Source organism: Dromaius novaehollandiae, chromosome 1, assembly GCF_036370855.1.
Source record: "Dromaius novaehollandiae isolate bDroNov1 chromosome 1, bDroNov1.hap1, whole genome shotgun sequence".
Classification (NCBI taxonomy): Eukaryota; Metazoa; Chordata; class Aves; order Casuariiformes; family Dromaiidae; genus Dromaius; species Dromaius novaehollandiae.
In genome coordinates, this window is record NC_088098.1 from 185,227,030 (window position 1) to 185,240,863 (window position 13,834).

At 41.0% G+C, this 13,834-nt stretch overlaps 1 protein-coding gene across 1 annotated transcript; it reads left to right on the plus strand.

Annotated features, from left to right (window-relative positions):
- Positions 1-460: 460 nt before the first annotated feature.
- RGCC (regulator of cell cycle) lies at positions 461-12,858 on the plus strand. The gene is made up of 5 exons (XM_064504815.1): positions 461-688; positions 821-997; positions 8,883-8,990; positions 10,506-10,568; positions 12,405-12,858. The coding sequence occupies exons 1-5, from the start codon at positions 652-654 to the stop codon at positions 12,410-12,412; spliced, it is 393 nt and encodes a 130-aa protein (XP_064360885.1). The 5' UTR covers positions 461-651; the 3' UTR covers positions 12,413-12,858.
- Positions 12,859-13,834: the final 976 nt, after the last annotated feature.

The following is a 13,834-nucleotide window of genomic DNA, read 5'->3' on the forward strand; positions in this document are numbered from 1 at the left end:
CGAGCGGGCAGCAAGCGCCCTCCTTGCTTGGCGCATGGTTGCAGAGCCCTTGTGCCCCCCAATCACCTGGTGGGAAACTCGGGTATGGCAGTGGTAGCATACTCCAAAAAAGAGCAGTGAAACTGCTCCACGTGGTGAAACTGCTCTTATTTTGTGGTGGTTATTTAAACGCTAGCGGTGACCAGCCCCCGCGGCCGCAGCCCAAAACGCGGGCAAGGGGCTTCCGAGGTGCGGCGGGCAGCAGGGGCCCGGCCCGCTCCCCACAGCTCCCCGGGGCCCCGCCGCGGGCTGGGGGCAGGGCAGGCCGCGCTCCGGGCCCTGGCGGCCTCTCCCGGCTCCCCCCGCCGCGGCCGCGGGCTCCAGGCTCTCGGGGCGGCCGTGGCCGCGCTGTGGCGGCGCACACCTGCGCGGCGCCGGGCAGGGCGGGCCGCAGCCGCCGCCTCCGCCTCCTCCCCGCCCGCCTCAGCCCCCAGCCCGGGAGGGCTATAAGAGGCGGCGGCGGGGCTAGGCGGCCGATGCTGGCGGCGGCAGGCACGGGCGGCGGCGGCAGGCACGGGCGGCGGCGGCGGCGGCGGCGGCAGCAGCAGCAGCAGCAGCAGCAGCAGCAGCAGCAGCGGGGCAGCCCTCCGCTCAGCGCCGCGGCCCGCCGCCATGAAGTCGCCTCAGGCGCAGCGGGCGGTGGGGGAAGGTGGGTGCGCGCCGCCCGGCCGCTGGGGGCGCCGTGGGGGGCTGGGGCGGGCGCCCGGGGGGAGCGGGGCGGCGGCGGGGCCCCTCTGCCTTGCGGGCGGGCGGCGCTGAGCGGCTCGGCGGTGCCCGGCAGCGCTGCTGAAGGACGGCGGGGAGCTGGCGGAGGCGCTGGGGGAGTTCGACGCCGTCCTGGAGGACTTCTCGTGCCCGGCCGGCCGGCGCCGCTTCCACTACGGCGAGCACCTGGAGCGCATGAAGCGGCGGAGCAGCGCCAGCGTCAGCGACGGCAGTGGCCTCAGCGACTCCGAGAGTGAGTGTGTCTGTGTGCGTGCGCGCCCCTTCCCCTCGCCGCATCTGCCGCGGTCGCCCTTAACGGGCTTGCCTCGGCTGCCGCCTTGCCGCGGGGCCCCCCGCCGTGTCCCTGCCATCTCACAGACCGGGGAAAATCAAAAAAGTGTTTAACTGGTGCATCCCCCTCGTTAAGAGAGAGGTGCATGGGAGAAAAAAACCCACATTTTTTTAAAAACACAGTTTACATACTCTCTTGGTTGTCAAGAATGCCGCGTCTGACCCTCCTGGTTTTGCCCCCGTGGAGGCCAGAGGCATCGGTTGTGCCCTGTCTCTCCCACACCCTATCGAAGAGGTCAGGACAAAAGTCCTCTGGCGTTTTTGTTTCCCCTTCTGGACCCTCAGAGTTGAAGAGGAGCAGTGAGGAAAAGGAGAGTTTTGTTGCACCTCAGACCTGTTCTTTCCTTACAGTAGGTAAGGCTGAGAAACTTGGCACAAGGAAGGTTGAAATACTGGCTGGGTGGTAAAATATTGGGATATCCTGTCTGTTTAGAAGACCAAGTCCCTTAGAAAGGGCACTTTCAGGGTTACTTTGTTGTATTTTACTAGCCTAAATATCAGTTGGATGAGAGTGAGCTGAAATACTTCAAAGAACTGACTGAAACTAAATCAGCTGTTTGTTTTAATCAGTGGAGGTGTCTTCACCGCTTGGAAGTTGTCATTTTAAAAATTTACATCAACATGTGCTATGTATATATAAACAGCACACAGAGCTTAGAGCAAGAGAAGTAAGTAACTCATATCAAGGCAGCTTTGAACAGGAAAGGTAAAACAAACTGATTTTTTTGATCATGTATTTTTTCTTTTTTTTTTCCTTTAAGTTTTACCCCTCTTATTCTTGCTAGTCAGTGAGAGAATACATCTTTCCTATTGCAAAGAGTGAGAATGAGAAAACTGCTGTCCTCCTTGAAAGCAATAGAATCAATGGCTGCTTTGTCAGAAGTTCTAAAAACCAAATAAACCCAAGTATATCTTAGAAAGCTTTTAGTTTAGAAACTATATAGGTGGCTTTACAAAACTTAAGCTGACAGAGTTTCGCCTGCTTATAAAATTGCTCCTTTAACTTCTGCTATGCCTCTTTATCAATTCAGTGACTTACTACGCAGTTTTGGGGACTTAACACTAAAACATTAGGAACAGTCTTCTTAGTGGTTAGGCTATCCCTATTGCTTTTCCCTAGTATCAGAGCACTTTATAACATCATTGTCATCAAGGGATGACAACTCACTTAATGTTACCTGAGCCAAACTCTGACATCTAGCCTAACTACCACTTTGTTTTTTTCTGTAGTCTGTGGATGTATATAGATGCCTCCTGAGGCTGATGCATCTGTTTCCTAGAGTGGATGAATCACACTTTGCAAGTCTTCTAGACCTCCCTCCACAGGGAGAGAGGTCTGGAAATGAACACCTGATTTAGATTACACACTAACCTTTTAGGAGGCTGGAGTGTGTAAGATGAGGCCTGCCTTTACTGACTCAAGCTGATGAATTGTGAGCAGCCTGTAAATCGAGTCTTTCACTAACTACAATAGCAGAGCCCTCATGTTACTGTGTTTTGTGTAGTCTCTGATATTCTGCTACATTAACCTCTAGCATACTCCTACCAAAAATAGATAGCTTCAAGATTTTCTATACAGTGAAATGCTCTACTGTTGGCAAAACATGAGAAAACAAAACAGCATCAAGATTTCATTCCTCTTATGTGGTTAAAGCCTATCTATAGTCACTTAGCATATGTGCTGTGGTTCAAAACTTCATCGTGAACAATACTTAAAATTGCTATATTAGAGTTGACAGGGAGGGTCTTTTGAGGAAAATGAAGGTGTTTCCTTACGGAGCAGGAAGCTTCGTAAGGAACAGCATGCTCATGCAAAATGGCAGATGAGAGCTTCAGGAAGTCCTGGAAAACAAAAATCTGTCACATCTGAACTGATTTAGACAGAATACATTAATGGAGGTAGATGGGATTTAAAGGCTTTGAGTAAAGTTATCAAAGATCATGTGTCAGGAACTTGCCAAACTTCCAGGTTCCAACCTGTGGTGTGATTCCTCATTTAATGATGCATAATGTGAAGGGTGGTTCTGCTGAAGAAGTTGCTGTCTTCTGGACACTGCCATAAACTGGAGTAGGAGACATGCTAAGTGGTCTATTGGAATCCAACTGTGCCAAGCATATGAGGATATGACTGAGGGAAAGGAAATAAAAGTTAGCTAACCTGATTTTCTTATGTGGTAAACTCACTTAGACTAGTCTAAACTCTAGTTTAATTTGAAAAATGTGAAGTCAGAATGAGCTTCTAGCACTGTCAGTTTTATTTCAAATTAACAAATGTCTATTTCCCTGCATATTTTTGCTAGAAACTCTATACTTTTCTCAGAAAAGACCCAGCAAAACCCTTCTCCCAAAGACATCGTTCAGTGCAGAAAATTTCTTAATTTGGAATTATAGTAGGATTGGAGAAGAGTTGCAGACTTTTATGAAGAGGTCCTTTTATAAAACAAGCTGAAATGTCTGATGTAATCCAGCTACACTCCTATGTCTAGTCTAAGAATAGACACGGAGTTTTCTGCTTGTCTAGGCTCTTTGCTCAAACTGAGGTTTTTCTTTCCCTGTGTCTACCTTCCTTGGTCTCTGTCCTTTGAAGGTATACTGCTGAATTCATGATCTCTCTATTCCTGTGGAAACACTCAGGTTAAACATTACCACAGGATTGAAGAGAAAGTAGGCTGAGAGAGCAAGTTGTTAAAACACAAAATCTGTAACAGCAAAAGAAATTCCAACAATATTATCTGCAGACAGTTGGAATTCTGCTCTTGCTCACAAAGGCACTTTCCATCTTTACAAAATCCTGCTATCTAGTGGTACTGGTGATTCCAACTGTGATTTGTTAGGTATTTACAGAACAGTTCAGACTACTACACTTTACACTGCCAACAAGAAAAGATAGTACTAATCTAATCCTCCTAGCTGGTGTGGAGTGGCTGAAGGTCAGGCATATCTATTGTTCTGCCACTCCTGCAGCTATATCTTTGAGTCTAGTGTGGGATTCTAAGATTGGGCAGTAACATCTTAAACTGTTGCAATCGTTTATTTCAGGGCATATGAACCAGTTTTAAATTTAATTTTCTTCAAAACTACTAACATTGGCTATGTTGGAACAATGCTGTTTTGTAGCAGGATAAGGTAGAAAGCCTTTCTTCTGGGACTTGTATGATGAGGCAGTTTAATTTAGAAAACAGAAGTATTTACAAAAGATCTTTATCAATACAATTAATCCTTTAAATATTGCTTTTACCTTAGAAGCTCCTCTTGAGGGAGCTAGCACCAAAAGTACTAATTGAAATTCTTATTACTCATTTCAGCCTCTTAGGTGGAAAACAGAATTCAAAGATACTTCTTTGGAAAATGAGCACAATAATACTTGGTTCTCCTGCACCTTGTCCAATTAGACTAAATGATCTTTGGCCAAGGTCTGCCGTGGTTGTGGTTAAATATTGTGCATAACAATGCTGGACTGTAGCCCTTACAGTAATAAGAATGCTAGCATGTGCAGATAGATGATCTTAGTTGGCCCACAAGTGTTGTGTTAAACACAACAGCTGATTGGGTCAGTGCTGGAAATCATGATGCAATAGGTAATTTACTCCAATAATAGAAACTCTTGAGTTGCTGAACTACCAGAATGAATACTAATTATGCTTCAACTTGATGTATTCAACAGAATCAAAGTATAACAGCTTCATACTTTAGATCATCATTTATGCTGAAACATCTAAGTGAAGAGATGCTTTTAGAAGTTTTTGCTAGCTATGGCACATGTAGGAGGTTATAGTGTGATTTGTAATAGTGCTGTATTGTCAAACCTTTAGTGCAGATGCAGCTGTATTTGAAAAACCTGAACTTTTACAGATATTGTTTGCTTCTTGTTTTGGAAGAAGCTTGCAAAGAAAAATGCAGGCTTGCCTATATAAATTGCATGCCCAGTCAATGCACTTTGCCAGTATAGTATGTAGCAATGGCACAAGAGTCTTCCAAGTTTAGACTTGGAATAGTGAATAGAAAGTTGGACTAAATGAAAGGTTGAGAAGGAAAATGCTTTAGCATTTCTTGTGCCAAAGGTATAATAACACCTAAAAGCTAAACCATAATCTGTTGTGCTCTCAGCAATGTTTTACACTTTAGCTACTGGTGCATTTTCTTGAAACAGGTTCAACTTCTAGTCTCTCTGTATCAAAAGCATTGGAAAATAAGTTCATCAGTTCAAGTTCTTGCATGGATACAGCCTGCAGTGTATCTTCACAGTAACTTTTAAGAGTGTGTAAATGCTTTGACACAAATGCCTGCTGGCTTTTAAACACATCAAAAGGCCCTCAGTGCCTCTAGAACTCTTTAATGCTGTGATTTCAAAACTGAGCAGGTGCAGATTTACTAAGGGGCTGAATTGCCTCCTGTTAACACTAATGCCTGGTGTAATAGAAGTATTCATGGTTACATGCCGTGGAAGTATGTGTGTGGCTGTGCTAATGCCTCCACTATTTAAAGATGACACATCGGCCACTATTAATACTGCTGCAGTCATCCTGAAAAGCCAGTATACATTTGCAATCTTGCAATCTATACATTAGTGTGGAAAAGATGCAGAAAAAGACGATGCAAATAACTGAAGATGTGAAATGGTTTCCGAATGACTGAACAGGCTAGGTCTGTCAGCCTAGAAAAGAGATGACTTCAGTGGGGACAATCTAGTCTTCCAGAACATCCAAAGTGGCATTAGGAAAATGAAGTAGGAATGACTGTTAATCTCTCCCACTATGAGAACATCAGATTTAACTAGCAGATTTCAAACAAATAAAAGGAGGTGTTTCTTCACACATTGTATAGTTCAACTGTAAAATATATTGCCTTAAGGCATTGTGGATGTTAAGCTTGCACTGTCAAAGCAACTAGATAGTCATGGAAAAAATTCGTTAGTGACTACTGAATGCTAAGATGGTACTGCTGCCTTAAGGAGTATGTTGATCTGTGCATTGCTAGGAACTGGTAGAGTATATCTGGCAGCTATTGGTTTGTTCCTGCACCACCAGATGCCTACAGAAGAGTTTGAGTTGCTACTGGAGACAGAGCACTGAGTACATGGACCTTTGATCTTAACAATAAATCCCAGTTTCATATGATGTAGCATATTTTAAGGAAGTAGATTGCTGCCTCAAATTTCTGATGACCTGTCTCTAACAAGAAGGCAATACAATATAATGAAAAAATGAAACGAGTTGTATGGAGAAATCACGTTTTATGAAATCACCTAACACATTCAAGGGGATGAAAATTCAGAAGTTTCAGGTACATAGGTTGCTTTCCGGGTATTTCAATTTAAGGAAAAGATGTGCATACCTTTTTGTAAGATTTCCTGTTCTTGCACCTTCAGAATACCTGTTTGTCTCCCTTATGCTTTTACTCCTTAAAAGGAAGCCTTATTAAAGGGGAAGATTGGAATTAGAAATGCTGCTGTGCAAGTAGTGTGATGGAGCAGTATGGTAAGTTTTGCATATAATGAGAAAGCATGCTTGTATGTCTGAATTTCAGGCTTCCTAGATCACTTCCTTGTAACTTGTAATTATGTGATTTGAAATCTTTTAAATCATTAAGGCCAGAAATTTAGGCAGGGCAAAGGTGTGATTTTTGTCTGTATTGGAACAGATGTTTGATTGTTCTAGGCAGAAGACTAAACAATGCAGCAAAGTGTAAGCATCATTATGTTCAAAATAAACACTGTCCTTGAGGGCTGCAAATATGCATTGTGAAATGAGCTCTTTATACCAGAAACACTTCTCCTGTTTACTGATGGCATTAGAAATTCCTGCTTCCTTTTTTAATCAAATAGGCTGTGTTTTGATTGGGAGTGAGTTGTACAGTCTGTTCATTCAGTGTTGAACTGTTTGTGATGAATTCATGATCTGTAGAAACATTTTAATGGAATTTTAAGACTTCTTTCAAAGCTTGAGGGATGCAATTTCTCAAAAACTTTCTTCACTGAAAATTGCAGTAAAAGAACTGCACTGAATCCAGCAGGAGCAGTTAGCCATGAGTGCTTAAAACTGCTCTAATCAAAGATGATATTAGAAAGAACATAATATTAGAGTCAGATGGCAAAACTTTTCCATTGCCTGTTTTAAAAGGGAAAGTCTGAGGCTTGCTTTCTTTGGTGAATTACTGTCCGGAACCTTTCAATTGTTTATTTCATGGAAACATTCTATATTTACATGGTTTTGCAGTGGTTTTTTGCTTCGTGGTTTAACTATATATTGGAACAGCAAAGGTCAGTACTAACTACAAATTACTTTGCCAAAGCAAAATACATCCATATTTGTTGTAAACCTCTAATTTTGCAGCAGTTGCCTTAGCCTCACTCATGTAGATCAACTTAGTAACTTAACTCAGACTTTTTAAGGATTTCCTTTAAAGAGACAGGATTTTTTTTAAACAACTGTAAATCATAGTGTGATTCTGCTACCTGTGTGTATATACAAACTTCAGAGCCACAAAATAAGTAATGAATGATAAACTCGCATTACAGTGGAAAAGAAAGGGTTGGATGAGGATGGGCAGCAGTGATGAGTGATCCTTGGCATTAGCCTCTAGTTATTAGATTGCAGGGGATGTTGGACTTGTCTTGCAATGGAAATCTTCCAAGGCCTTTTTTTGAAGGTGAATGAGCAAATCTTGGCTGTTGCAGCTGGTAGAGAGCAAGGACTGAAGTCTCCTTTTCCCAGAGCTTTCTGCCCTGTAGCTGTATTTTGTGAAAGTTCATATTTTTGTGCAACAGAAATCAGAAGTATTGTTTTTAAAATGATATGTTTTCAGTAGCTTTTTGTTCACTGGGCTATGCATCTTGGCTTTAAAAAATGTGGTTTTGGTTTAAAGTTGGCCCATAAGCTGATTTCAAAAAGAAATGTTATATCTCTAACTGCTACTTTCAGTCCACTCATGTGCTGGAGTTCATATTGCATTGTACAGTGCTGGTAAGAAATATCAATGCAAAGCAGTTAGGTAGGTTTTTCTTTTCTCCTCCCTTAGATTGCTTTTTGTGCTTTTCAGAAGCTACTTTTCATGGGTGAGGACAATGCTGAATATATTCTGTATTCATCAGTTAAAGGTGGTATAAGTTGGATGTCACAGCTATTGTATTGATTCTACAGCAAATCAGACCTTTCAGCCCTGAACTTAGCAGAATACAGTATCACAGCTGTGTTCAAACCTAACTGGACAGATTATGTGCAGCATCAGAGAAAGATGGTATTAATGAATGGTATGGGGCATGTAGGCATTTCTGTTCTTAACTAGACACTGCTTTTTGCTCTGTTACTGCCATTGCAGTGGCAAACTATGCAGTTGTGGTCTATATGATAACAATGTTTCTGGGGAACTGTCCCTGTGCTAGGACTCTTATTTAGGTTTTTCTAATAGCTTTTGGGAAAAAGTTCAAGTTACCAAAGTTTCCCAGAATATTATACATCAGGCAGGCTGTGCCAGGCCTAATTTAGTGGATGTTGGATAATTTGCGTTCCTATAATTTTTCCCCATTGATGATGACTGTGCGGAAAGCTGGCATTTTCCTCATCAGGTGGTAAGGATTGGTCCTAGGATGGCTTGCTGCTTAACATATGTGCTTTTCCTTCAAATGATAGATGATTTGATTTGTTCCTCTGGCTGTGAAGTCTGAATTTGAGTTGTACAGACTCTGCCTGTACTGGAAACCTCCCATTTCTCTTTAAGGCTATTGCAGGCTTGCAGTAGGTATTAATTATAGGTATTCTAATTTGTAATGTAATTTTTTTTTCCTGCAGGTGCAGATTCACTTTACAGAAATAGTTTCAGCTTCAGTGATGAAAAGCTGAATTCTCCAACCACATCTACTCCAAGTCTACCATCTCCATCAGTAACTCCATGTAAAGGTAAACTTAACTTTATTTGCATTTCTTCCACATTTTCACCTGAATAGTCTTCTGGTGAGCAAGGATTCACATACATGACTCGGCTCATTTTTTATGATGACAGCAAAACTAATCATGCTCCAGGTGCAAGTGCTGTTACTGTTTATGATCAACACAACAGCACACTGTACCCACACTTTGCAAGTGGCCTGGCAACTCTTTTGACTTGGAACCACCAAGCTAAAGGAAACTGGTTTTTGGCTGACCTAAAATTGTGATGCTACTTATGGAATACTTCAGAGTTAAGTGTTACTTCTAACTTAAGTAATGAAGTAGCCTGTGTCCTGTCTATATACAGAAATTCTTAACTTGAATACAAGGGTGCAGTAGGTTAGGTGACTCCTCAGAAACCATATGCTACCATTCAGGTTAGTTAATATGTACTCAGATGCATGTAGACCTTGCACTGCTGATAACCATATATGTAGTAATTACGTCCTCCTTTGTAGCTGTGCTGTTTCAGAAAGGAGTCTCTTGCAGCTGGTCCAACTCCACAGGAGTGTTTCATTTGGGTAGCTTAGACTAACTCTGGAGCAGCCATACTTATGTACTACATGGTGCTTTCATTATGAGTCTTGTGTGTGCACTCAGTTCTTCATGCTTTCATTGGTCTTGTCTGCATTGACCAGTCACAAGTAACTGGTAAAATGGGTTTTTACTGAGGAGCATGATACTAGGGAGAAATAATGAGCCATAGTTAATATGCAGGGGGAAAAAAAAGTTAAACTGGCAGGAAATCCTTGGCAAGGAATTGTACTAAAGGTCAAGATACTGTTCCTGATGAAATGATAGAAATGGACTTGGAACCAGCTTGGAATATATCACAGAAATGAGATAAGGAAGTCACTTGAAGTAAAAGTAGATTGAATGGGATGGGTTGCTCTGTTAGGAATGAAAATTTGGATGGATGTTTGGATCCAAACTTATGTCCTTGATCATGGTCCATACACTGATGTCAAAGCAAACCACTGATTCACATGATATAAGAGGTTTAGATTTGGACAGAACTGGGAGCTAACTGGGTGGGGTTTGTTTAGGGCTGTGAATGCATTATCCAAGTTATTTATATATAAATGTGTGTGTGTGTGTATATGTATATATATGTGTATATATATATATAATATATATATATATCAAAACAAGGAAGAATCCAATAGTAGCAAGGACATGGTTTAGTTAACCTGGTTTTTTTAGTTCCCACTTCAACCTCTGCTTTAAGGAGACTGAGTGGCTTGCTTTGCTTTTATCAATTGGAAAACTAAAGTTTTAAATTGCTCTCTCCCATCTTCTGAGAATGCATTTGGACATCTTAGCAACCATGCTGAGGGAAAGAGGTCAGGAAGACACTTCTGAAAATAATCCAGAGCATGTTTGATACCACTGAAAATTATTTGGGAACTGTACAGTTAGTTCCAGGGGGTTCTCTTGGCCAGAGAAATGTCATATTTAAGCTGTGCTGACCTTCTTAATTTGCAGCAAAGCTTGGAGATACAAAAGAACTGGAAGACTTTATTGCTGATCTTGACAGGACACTAGCAAGTAAGTAGATTTTATTAGGAGACTGCATCTTGTTTCATCACTTCAGAGTGATGAAAGTCAATATGTCAGAAATAAAAAAGCAGAGTAACAATTTTTTTATATAAGGTGTCTACATTTAATTTGCTTGTGCTATAAATTACTATGTAGGTGAGAAGGTGAAACAGACTCAACTCAAGCCTCTGCCTGAATGCTCAAGGTTTTTTCTTCAGACAGCCTTTTCCTGCTCCGTGTAATTCTGTGCTGTATAGATGTTCTCACTTACCAAATTCTCTTTTCCCAGGATCATCTTTTCCTTTTTCTTAGAAACCTGACTGTTAATCTGAAATTGTTACAGAAGTGTTTCAGAAAATATAATGAACACTGTCTTTACTGGGTTGTTTTAAGCAGGCTCAGGGTTAGTGAGAGCAATGGAGTTATTCCTGCTGTTCCTGTGTCCCAGCACAATGCATGTGGTTTGGCATGTGTGACAAAATGCCGTACTCCCATGAACGTCAGCCACCTCTGAGGCAGCTGCAATTCACCTCTCCTTGTCAGTGCATAGACTAAATGCATCATTTTCTGGACTACTCAAAGCTGCTAAGAAGTGGGTTCATGCTTCTTAGTTATAAAGCTAAATAACTGGAGCAGTAGCCACAGTGAGGGGTATTAATATAAAGTTTTGTTAATACTATAATTTGCTCTATGCTTTATATGCTTTATGAAATAGCTAAGGAGGAGATATTTGTATCTATCTTAGACTGGATTAAGCAGGATTTTGATTTTTAATCTCTACCAGAAATGAATTTAGGCCACTTACTTTGTCATTATCTGGGAGTTATGATTTCCAATTACCCTGGTGGGCTTTTCATTATGAACTTAAATGCTTCTCCCCACTGTGTACTCTGCCTGTTTTGCCTGTTCCTATGCTGTTTGGGGCATGAACCTGTTTCTTGTGTGGCTCTGCAATCTGTTTCAATACAAAACAAATTACAGGATTAGACCTAAATGGCAGCATGGACAAAAGTATGAATTCAGTGTGTCTTATACTATTAGGTATTTTCCCTTTCCTGTAATTCTTGAAGCCTTGGCCATCTGCCTTGAATTTAATTCAAGGCATCTGCACTTATGATCTTCCTATTTCTGTTGTCTTGTATCTTATTCCTGGTTTCACTTCCCTTATTTAAAATACATTTCTAGTTTCCTGACTTCTGTTATGGATGCATGCTTGAACTAATTGTTTTTACCACTGAAATTTAATTTGACTGATTCCTCTTCTGAAAAACGTGAATTTGAAGGCTTGCCTATATAGAAGGACAACCTCCCCAAAATCTCAAATATTTGTGTTGCTGTGTCTTGCATGGCTATGTTGCAGGCAACTTTAAATGGACTGCCTATTGCATATTGGTTTAATTGTCCCCCTGCAAGGCACATTGAAGGTGAGGCCAGGGACTGCTACCTGCTGTAGTGCTTTTTCCCAGTTAAGCAGATGTTCTGGTTATTTCAACAGTTTCATTTAGTGTCACTTGCTCTATGGTGCTATGCTAACTATCATTCATTGGAGTTCTGGGAGAAATTCGAACTTCAACCTGATACTTTTATCACATTATCAAGGAGTTCTGTTTATATACATGAGGTTATGCAAAAGCTTTGAACAGATGCCTTTTGCCTAGTGTACTTGTTAGAACAGAAATTGCCTTAAATCTTTACACAATATAATCTCTTAGCGCTTATGTTTAAAAAATGTATAGTTGTGCCCTATGTCAGACAGTCTAGAAAGCTAAGCATAACATGCTATCGAGTATGTCAACAACATATAATCCTATTAAATATAGAACTGATCTTGTTTTTCATTTACAGGTATGTGAAACAGGAAATTTTGGCATTGTGCCTGCCTGTGAATGTCCTCTGAAGGCTAAGTGACATCAATCACTGAGAAATGCTGATATTGTCTGATAACTTTGCTCCCAAGCTATTCACCTTCTGAACATAACCTTTGTCATCTCCTATAAGTATTTAACAGGCAGCATGGGTGTTGTTACTCTGCAGCAGGTGGAATCAGATAACTTAAATGTTACTGCTATATTTTTGCTTTAAAATATAGCTTAAGTTTTAATTTAAAGTTGCTTTTATGAAAAATATTTGTAATTTTATATAGTTGAGAACTTTTAATGCCTTTTCCATTATAATATATTTTTGTATACAAATAAAAAGCCTGAACTGGAATCTAGATGTCTGAAAACTTCATATGAACAGAACTGTGAAAAAGTGATCACAAATTAAGCTCTTAATAAAAACATCAGGTTTTAAAGTATTTGATAAAGATGTACTTCCTGATAGGCAAAATATACTATGCTGACCTCATATGGAACAGCACACTTCTCTTCAAATTGCTTAAATAAGAATTTTTTACTGTGTAAAATGAATACAATCAGGAATATAATAAAGCAAGTCAAATAGTCATTTCACTTGCATTATAGTAATGACTTGATACAGTTTAGATTTGAAAAATAACACTAGTTCAAAGCCTATTTAAAAGCCATTTTTGTAAGCATCAGTGTTAGTAACTGAGTATTCATGTATGGTTCTGTATTAAATGTTAATTAGCAGGTTAGGCATCTAAGCCCACAGGTTTAAAGATATGGAGCTGCAGCACCAAAAATACTCGAGTATCTGGATACTTCCCATACCAGACTCTTAAGTCCAGAACTGTCCTTGCTTTGTTTGAAAAGGAGTGTCTGGCCATCAGTGTTTTATTCAGGGGGTAGGTGAACCTGTAATTTTACAAGGAATATGATTCTTCCCATATGCATTAGGTACTGGAGATGTCATGTGAGCTTCTCCAGCTGCTGCAGACATTACACTTGGTGCTGCTGTCTGAGCTGCTAGTGTAATTGCTCCCTAATCTATTCAGGCAAAGTGAGCTGGGCTTGTTTAAACTGCAGGTCTGTCTTTGACCAAATCGGGCTAGTGAGCAGTTACATGAGTGAGTGGTTCAGATATTGTGCCTGCTTTGATCTGTTATCGTCTTTGCTGAGTGCAGCCATGTCTGGAGAAGGATGTATGCCTGGGCTGTTAGCACAGCTACCTACCAGTTGCTTGAGAGGATGGATTTAGACCTGTCTTCTGCAGTTTGGGTGAAAGCAGTCTCCTGCATTTTTGCTAACAGGAACTGCATGGGGTTGATATGAACCTATCTGTGTCTTCTAAAAATAGATGAGGAATTTGGGTCTTGTTAAATGTAATCTAAATTCCCAGTTTTCTGCACTGGTAAGAAAACTAAACCCTGG

Bases quoted from the DNA above. Each gene is read 5' to 3' on its own strand.
- RGCC (XM_064504815.1), top strand. From the start codon at position 652: ATGAAGTCGCCTCAGGCGCAGCGGGCGGTGGGGGAAG. The intron at 998-8,882 runs GTGAGTGTGTCT...TTTTTCCTGCAG, and splicing joins TGGCCTCAGCGACTCCGAGA to GTGCAGATTCACTTTACAGA. The intron at 8,991-10,505 runs GTAAACTTAACT...CTTAATTTGCAG, and splicing joins ATCAGTAACTCCATGTAAAG to CAAAGCTTGGAGATACAAAA.